A 9,213-nucleotide genomic window follows, 5' to 3' on the forward strand; every position below is an offset into this window, starting at 1 on the left:
GACCAATAACATCTGCTAAATATGTGTATGTGACCAATAACATCTGCTAAATATGTGTATGTGACCAATAACATCTGTTAAATATGTGAGAGAGGTTAAAGCACAGTGTAGTAGCCTGGATAAAAGCTTGGAAAAAGTGTAGGGTCTCAAACAATCTCAGGTGTGGATATACCACCCCCTGCTGGACTGATGAGGGATGAACTGACAGAAGCCCTCCAGTGAGATCTCGTTGGACAGAAAGACTGGCTGGCCTTCTGCTCTGGCTTTGGCGCTCCTGAGGGACTGACTGTGTGTGTGGAACATGTTTCTGTACTCTTTCATCTCCACAATTTTACAAACTTCCTTCGGAGCAAATATGCAACCTTGATGCATACTTGATGCTTTTGATACCATGATGCTTTTGATACAATCGATCACCACATTCTTTTGGAGAGATTGGAAACACAGATTGGTCTACACGGACAAGGTCTGGCCTGGTTTAGAGCTTATCTGTCGGAAGGATATCAGTTTGTCTCTGTGGATGGTTTATCCTCTGACAAATCAACTGTATATTTCGGTGTTCCTCAAGGTTCCATTTTAGGGCTTCTATTGTTTTCACTATATATTTTACCTCTTGGTGATGTAATTCGGAAACCTAATGTTAACTTTCACTGCTATGCGGACTATACACAGCTGTGCATTTCAAGGAAACATGGGGAAGCCCCAAAACTGCCCTCCTTGGAAGCTTGTGTTTCAGACATAAGGAACTGTCATTCTTACTGTAAACACAGCACCGACAGAGATGGTCACCTCGCTTCGCGTTCTTAGGAAACTATGCAATATATATTTTTTTAAATGGATTATTTCTTACATTGTTACCCCAGGAAATCTTAAGTATTATTATAAACAGCTGGGAAGAACTGTTGCATATAAGAGCAACGTCAACTTACCAACATTACGACCAGGAATACGACTTTCCCGAAGCGGATCCTCTCTTTGTACCAACACCCAGGACAATGGATCTAATCCCAGCAACTGACCGAAAACAACGGTGAAGCAGAAGGGGCAGGCGGAGTGGTCTTCTGGTCAGGCTTTGTAAACAGGCACATCACTCACCGCTCCCGAGTATACTACTCGCCAATGTCCAGTCTCTTGACAAGAAGGTAGACGAAACTCGAGCAAGGATTGCCTTCCAGAGAGACATCAGAGATTATAACGTTCTCTGTTTCACAGAAACATGGCTCTCTCGGGATATGTTGTCGGAATCGATCCAGCCACGAGCTTCTCCATGCATCGCGCCGACACAGATAAACACCTCTCTGGGAAGAGGAAGGGCGGGGGTTTATGCCTTATGATTAACAACTCATGGTGTGATCATAAGAACACACAGGAACTCAAGTCCTTCTGCTCACCCTAGAATACCTTACAATTAAATGCCGGCCATTCTACCTACCAAGAGAATTCTCGTCAGTTATAGTTACACCGGTGTACATCCCCCCCCTCAAGGGAACATCTAGACAGCCCTCAAGGAACTTCACTTGACTCTACGTAAACTGGAAACTATATACCCGGAGGCTGCATTTATTTATTAAATTTGAGATCAATGTTACCTACATTTTATCAGCATATTGATTGCACGACACGAAGGGCTAATACTCTCGACCACTGCTACTCTAACTTAAGCGATTTATACAATGCCCTCCCCCGCACCCCCTTTGACAAATCCGACCACGACGCCATCTTGCTAGTCCCGACTTATAGGCAGAAACTCAAACAGGATGTACCAGTGACGAGAACCATGCAACGCTGGTCTGACCAGTCGGAAGCCACGCTCCAAGATTGTTTTGATCATGCGGACTGGAAGATGTTCAAGGATCTGTACGCTGACTCTGTGAGTGTGTTTAGAAATAAGTGCATTGGAGATGTCGTACCCACTGTTACTGTTAAAACCTACCCTAACCAGAAACAGTGGATGGATGGCGGCATTCGCGAAAATCCAGCGCATTTAACCATGGAAAGAGGTCTGGTGATATGGCTGAATATAAACAGTGTAGTTATTCCCTCCGCAAGGAGGCAATCAAACAAGCGAAATGTCGGCACAGGGACAAGGTGGAGTCGCAATTCAATGGCTCAGACACTAGCACAGCACAGCACAGCACAGTCAGAAGAGGACTGGCCACCCCTCAGAGCCTGGTTCCTCTCTAGGTTTCTTCCTAGGTTCTGGCCTTTCTAGGGAGTTTTTCCTAGCCACCGTGCTTCTACATCTGCATTGCTTGATGTTTGGGGTTTTAGGCTAGGTTTCTGTATAGCGCTTTGTGACTTCGGCTAATGTAAAAAGGCCTTATAAATAAATTTCCTTGATTGATACATATGAATCAGAAATGTATCAAACATGACTGATGATTCAATTTCTTGAGGGAAGCGGAAAGTATATCTCAGAATGATATTTAACTAGGCAAGTCAGTTAAGAACACATTCTTATTTACAATGACGGCCTAGGAACAGTGTGTTAACTGCCTTGTTCAGATGTATCTTCACATAGAACACTTTGTCCTAAGGGGTAGAATTCACACACACACAAAAAAAAGCAGATTTGGCAATGATTGGGCGTTCATACCTCTGCCCTCTCTGTCTGAAGTGGTGTACACATTCAAGTTGAATTTTGTCGATAGCTTCACGTGGAATCTGAAGCGCTGTAAGGAGGAACTCTCTAATTACAGATTCAGATTCAGATTTTCATCACTCATCTTGAGGTTTGCTTTCAACTCTTTTACGTGTATCCTTACTGACTAGTTCAAGTATACCCACTTTGTCATTTATTGATTTTAACAAGTCTTTAACTGAAGAATGGGAGAGAAACAGAAGATTCAGATTACTGCCCTTGGGCTTTTCCCATACAAGGGGATGAACCTGATCAGAGGGGTGCATCAAGTCCAACACCTTGATTCTCTGGAGACATTTGAAATACGGGATGATGACATCGTTGTTGTTACTTACCCACGGTCAGGTAAGACCATGCATCTGACATAGGTTATAGGCCTGTACAGTACTTACTGTAGAGTGACTTATAGGCTACACTACACAATCTATTGAATTCTGCATGAATTTAGGTATTGTATTGTGAATGTGCAACATGATCTCACAAATGCTGTGATTGTATTTCTTTAAAACCACAGGAACTACATGGACACAGTATATTTTGTCCCTATTGTATCATGAAGATCAAATGACAGAGGGAAGTAACAAACCAATCCAGGAACTGGTGCCCTTCCTTGAGGAAAACTTAAGACAAATAGACTACAACAACAAACCATCAACAAGAACATTCGTCCTCAAGGACTGAGAGAGAAGGGAAAGGTAAGAGAGAGAGAGAGAGAAATAACATGCAATGAATGCAAAACAATAACTGCCAGTGAAACCCATGTTTTGATAATTGTTTAAATAAAACTGTACACAGACAGAATATATTCATATGTTTTTAAAAAGTCTTCAGAGACTGACTACATTTTAAAAAAACCTGGATGCCAACAATGAGATTTGACAGATCATTTAATTTACATCAATTGAATCTACAATGTATTGTATTCATTTTGAATTGTGGTGTTCAAGTTATATTGAATTGGCTGCATTCTAATTGTGTCAATTGTTTACTAAGGTGATCTACATAGCCAGGAACCCAAAGGATGTTGCCGTGTCCTTATTTCATCTCCAAAATTTCACAAAAGTCCTTAAGAGCGAACCTGACTTCAATACATTTCTGAATCAATTTCTCAAGGGAGAGGGTAAGTATATCTCAGAAGTTTAAACACATGTCCGAAGTGTCAATGTGAAATACCCTAATAATGTTTCTTCCCTAGTTCTCGGGGGGTCTTGGTTTGATCATGTTGCTGATTGGTATGCTCACAAAGATGAATTTGACATCCTTTCTATGACATATGAAGATATGATCAAGGTAAGTTAATTTCCATAATAGATGAGATGACATAACAGTGGAAAATATACACTGAGCGGAGAAAACATTAGGAACACATGCTCTTTCCATGACATAGACTGACCAGGTGAAAGCTATGGTCCCCTATTGATGTCATTTGTTAAATCCACTTCAATCAGTGTAGATGAAGGGGAGGATACAGGTTAAATAATAATTTTTAGCCTTGCGACAACTGAGAGATGTATTGTGTATGTGTGGAATTTAGAGAGTGAATGGGAAAGACAAAATATTGAATTGCCTTTGAACAGGGTATGCCAGGCACACCTCTTTGAACGTGTCAAGAACTGGAACGCTGCTGTTTTTTTTAATGGTTAACAGTTTCCTGTGTGTATACAGAATGGTCCACCACCCAAAGGACATCCAGCCAACTTGACACAAGCGTAGAATGCTTTCGACACCTTGTAGTCCATGCCCCGACGAATTGAGTCTGTTCTGAGGGGAAAAGGGAGGTGTTCCTAATGTTTTGTACACTCAGTGTATTGCTGAGACTAGTACTCAAACTATAACAATTGCTTTCAGGACACACGAGGTGCAATTGTCAGGATATCAAACTTCTTGGGCAAAAAGCTGGATGACCAAACCATTGACACGATCGTGGACAAATCCTCCTTCAAGAACATGAAGGAAGACCCACATGTTAGACGTGATAAACAGCATCCAGCAGTTTTTGAACTAAGTGGATCCTTTATTAGAAAAGGTATGGCATCTATGTGATCCACATTAATAAAGATTGCATTAGTCACGAAGTCAATTTCAACTATTGGTTACAAAATTCATCAAGGAAAATAGCACTAAAAAGAATGCCCTTAATATGCTGTTTGTTTTGTCTCTGACCAGGGAAGGTTGGGGACTGGAAGACTATGTTCACTGTGGCCCAGAGTGAGGGATTTGACCAGATCTACATGGAGAAGATGAAAGACTTGGCTCTTGAATTTGACTGGAAGCTGTGAAAATAGACATGTCCTGGTTACACGATGAAGACCTTCATCAACTTGGCTGAAGATGTCAGCAAATTGATCCAGATCAACACCAACAAGTTGATCTTTAATTGTCAAATTGTGCTTCAGTTGTGCGAATCACATCAAATATGTCACTAAAACATGTTTTGAATCTAGGCTGACTAGATTGGCGGAAATAGCTGCCCTGCTGCAATGATTGTGAAAATAAACACATGCAATAATTACTAAATATTATTAAGATGCGCACATAATTCATATATTTTATAAACTGTTACTAAAAAATAATTGGTCTCTTATTATGATTCGCCCCATGTTTTGTGGAACAACAGAGTGAGGATATGGACTACAGTACCCAAAAGGCAATGCTGGTCTTCAGCCTAACGCAAAGTCTCATTTCGAGACCAATGTGGTCTTTGTCTGTATTGTATTTATTTTGCAAATGTAATCGTTCAGGTTGCAATAATGTAGATGTGAACGATACTGCATCCTCCTGTGATACCTAGCTATCCGTCCATGATTTAGGCAAAGCGACGTTGACATTTTTACAGAGGGGCAGACTGTCTGGCCAGCTAACCGTATCGGCAATGAGGGGTTTGTTTTCCTTAATAACAACTAGTTAGCTACAGCAGCTATCCTTCATCCGTATTGAAGCGAGGAATTGTGTTATAACGTTTAGGATGTGGCAAATAACACCTGTAAACTGTATGTCAGTGTCAGTCTGTCGAATTAGTTAACGGACTCAACTCTAAACTAAAGCGATTTAGCGAGCTAGCTGTAAACATCTGTTTACTTACTTGGTAACTAGAGCTAGCTAGCAAGCACTGACAAGAAGACAATGTGGCAAAGCGTTGGTCTCACTGTGCTGGTAATTGTGGCCACCCTTGTGTGCGCGTTGCTCTTCATGGTTTTTGGTAAGTAACAAATGTGTTGGATTCGTGATTATTTTTTTAAGTTTTCTTGAATGTTGTGAGATGTTACTGAGATTTGACGAGGACCTCTGACACAGCTTCAAATGTATCAGCTAACCGTTAGCTACAGTAGCTAGCTAGCATTGCCCTTATAGATAGCTACTGTCCGTATACAACATCATCAAGATATCATGTTAGCAGCTAGCTATCTTTACTTAGGAGCAGTGACTGTGCAAGACCTCAATACACGTCATGTTATTATAGGTTCGTAGTTAGCACCTGTTTTGTAGCTAAGCCCCTCATAGCTGTTATGAATTGGTGGAGGTCCTGGGCTGGCGTGGTTACACAGGGTCTAAGGTTGTGAGGCTGGTTGGACATACTGCCAAATTCTCTAAAATCACGTTGGAGGCGGCAACAGCTCTGGTGTACAACTCTTGCCTAGTTAAAAAAAAAAAAAAAAAAAAGTTAAACAGCTCTGGTGGACATTCCTGCAGTCATCATGCCATGTTCCCTCAAAACTTGTGGCGTTGTGTGGCCTTTTATTGTCCCCAGCACAAGGTGCACCTGTGTAATGATCATGCTGTTTAATCAGCTTCTTGATATGCCACACCTGTCAGGTGGATGGATTATCTTGGCAAAGGAGAAATGCTCACTATCAGGGATGTAAACAAATTTGAGATTAGTAAGCTTTTTGTATGTATAATATTATTTATTTAAGCTCATGAAACATGGGACCAACACTTTACATGTTGTGTGTTTATTTTTGTTCAGTATTATTTGTTTTGCTGACACTCCATACTGGACTGCCTACTGGCTACTTAGCCTACTGGCTACTTTCACTCCTATTTTAGAGAAGTTTCTGCTTATAATTTCTGACACTTGGTAGGCCATTTGTTTGTCAACTATAGTTGGATACATTTAGCTTCTCTTCTGTCATAACGTGTTGCCCCAGAAGACTAAATAAAGTAGTTATCATCAGAATAATGTCATGCATCGATAGAATGAACGCATTAGTAATCTAGTTAACACTGATAAAGTTGTCTTGTTTCATTTAGGGACCGTGGAGAAAACACAACTCCAAAACAGTGGAAGGATTGGTCCTGTGAAAAATGTCCAAATGTCAACAGTTTGACCGGTTTTAAGGAAATGAAAAGCTGACTTCAGTTTGTCTTGAGTGCAAATTTTATGTGGTTGAAATACTGTCTGCTTGCATAACAGTGTCAAAGATAACACATTATACACATATTCACATTTTCTCAAGAGATGCTGAAAGAAACAAATCATATTTCTCAAGTCCTGTTCCCAAGACAAAATTAACATTTATTGTATCATTTTACTGCAAGAAATGAATAATACTGCAGGAGTAAATATTATTATTACACTTCTAACCCATATGAACTTAAATGAGGAATATTCTGTTTATTCATGGATACTAGTGAGTGGGATATCAAAGGTGCATGTAAACAGCTTATCCCGAATAAGACCCTAAGCGGGATATGAGCTACTATCCGGAATACTGTGTGCATGTAAACGCGGTCACTGACTCAAATACAACAAGTTCATTATTTGATTCTTACGCACAGTCAGTGTTCACTTTCTCCTGGATGACCTTTGCTCTGTTTGGCCCCTCAGGTTGGTATGTTGTCTGGCAGCTCTTCCTGTCCAAGTTCAAGTTTCTGCGTGAGATGTTGGGCGACACCGGCTCTCCACAGGCCGAGACCCAGCCTTCCGAATCCAGGAGCGAACGTACCTCTCCTCCACCCCCACGCCAGAGGCCCAAGACTGCCCGCCAGAGGGCTGTTCCTCCTAATAGTACTACATAGATTACCTCACCCGTCCGCTGTCGGCCACACCCTGTCCTGTTGTTCACCAAACCAGCCGTCCCACTAGGAAACAGTGGTGGACAAAAACCCCTTTAATAAATTGCATGATTTGGAATGGCATACTACCCCCATGTCCGTGTATACTGCTGCCTCTCCTGATGAAATCCACCCCTCCACTCTGCACTACTAAAGACATCCTCGTTGATGACACTTGACACGTTCTTCTTACTAGACTAGGCACAGCTGCTGATATTATAAAGGGACAAGCCATCAAATCATGGAACATTCTGTATGCCACTTGTTCATGTTTGTTTCAAATATGTATTTTAGCTGTTCACAGTGTATGTACTGAGCAGCATGTTTGGTCTCTTTACCTGGCCTTCACTGACACTGCAACATGGTCAGCTCTGACTAGCTGACACTGTAACATGGTCACCACTAATTGGCTGACGCTGTAACATGGTCAGCTCTGACTGGCTGACGCTGTAACACGGTTAGCTCTGACTGGCTGACGCTGTAACATGGTTAGCTCTGACTGGCTGATGCTGTAACAGGGTCAGCTCTGACTGGCTGACGCTGTAACATGCTCAGCTCTGACTGGCTGACGCTGTAACATGCTCAGCTCTGACTGGCTGACGCTGTAACATGCTCAGCTCTGTGGACTCCTGAGTGGTGCAGCGGTCTAAGGCGCTGCATGTCAGTGTTAGAGGCGTCACTACAGACCCTGGTTCGATTCCAGGCTGTATCACAACCGGCCGTGATTGAGAGTCCCATAGGGCGGTGCACAATTGGCCCAGCGTCATCCGGGTTTGGCCGGGGTAGGCCGTCATTGTAAATAAGAATTTGTTCTTAACTGACTTGCCTAGTTAAATAAAGGTTAAATAAAATATTGGCTGACACTGGAACATGGTCAGCTCTGATTGGCTGACACTGGAACATGGTCAGCTCTGACTGGCTGTCATGCTGCTGACACCTGCATGGGGAATCTGTTTCTCCAACAGCAGACAGCTGAGTGTGAGTTCTCTGTCGTGTGTGTTTGTGTGCGCACGTTTTATGAGAGTGTGTTTATTTGAACAGACGTGTGTTTGTAGTAAAGTCTATATTCAGACACATAGACAAAGCGTTGTATAAACAGGCTCATTTGTCATTTACTTTCAGAGGCAAAACAACTTGTAGAAGAGAAACTGAATAAAACTATTTGCATAACTGACAACCGAAGTTCCTCCATGTCAGTAAATTTCACTTTATTTTTAACAAAAGTGCAATGAAAGGAATGTTTTTGTTTTGTTATTTTGTTGTTCAGACTACATATGTAACGAAACGGTTGACTACCCTTAAGACCGAGAGGGTTGTAATAACACAATGTCCAGGGGCTGTAGCTGTCTCAGAGTAGGACTGCTGATTTAGGATCAGTTTTGCCCTTTAAATCACATTGAATACAAGTACATGGACAGGGGGGACCTGATCCTAGATCAGCTTTATACACAGAGCTCCCTAGGAAGGCAACAAATAGGCTATAGCTCATTGCTCTGGCCAGCTAGCCTCCCAGAGGT

General features: G+C 41.9%; 2 protein-coding genes across 2 annotated transcripts; both read left to right on the forward strand.

Annotated features, from left to right (window-relative positions):
- The first annotated feature begins 3,348 nt into the window (after positions 1 to 3,348).
- LOC149975641 (amine sulfotransferase-like) lies at positions 3,349 to 5,214 on the forward strand. Its single transcript, XM_090209346.1, has 3 exons — positions 3,349 to 3,931; positions 4,490 to 4,667; positions 4,808 to 5,214. The coding sequence occupies exons 1-3, from the start codon at positions 3,908 to 3,910 to the stop codon at positions 4,918 to 4,920; spliced, it is 315 nt and encodes a 104-aa protein (XP_090065472.1). The 5' UTR covers positions 3,349 to 3,907; the 3' UTR covers positions 4,921 to 5,214.
- A 63-nt stretch (positions 5,215 to 5,277) lies between these two features.
- LOC110496697 (small integral membrane protein 13) lies at positions 5,278 to 8,873 on the forward strand. The gene is made up of 2 exons (XM_021572731.3): positions 5,278 to 5,840; positions 7,470 to 8,873. The coding sequence occupies exons 1-2, from the start codon at positions 5,765 to 5,767 to the stop codon at positions 7,658 to 7,660; spliced, it is 267 nt and encodes an 88-aa protein (XP_021428406.1). The 5' UTR covers positions 5,278 to 5,764; the 3' UTR covers positions 7,661 to 8,873.
- The last annotated feature ends 340 nt before the right edge of the window (positions 8,874 to 9,213 follow it).

The sequence above is a fragment of the Oncorhynchus mykiss genome, chromosome 18 (genome assembly GCF_057628025.1).
Source record: "Oncorhynchus mykiss isolate SJ-2025 chromosome 18, ASM5762802v1, whole genome shotgun sequence".
Lineage (NCBI taxonomy): Eukaryota > Metazoa > Chordata > Actinopteri > Salmoniformes > Salmonidae > Oncorhynchus > Oncorhynchus mykiss.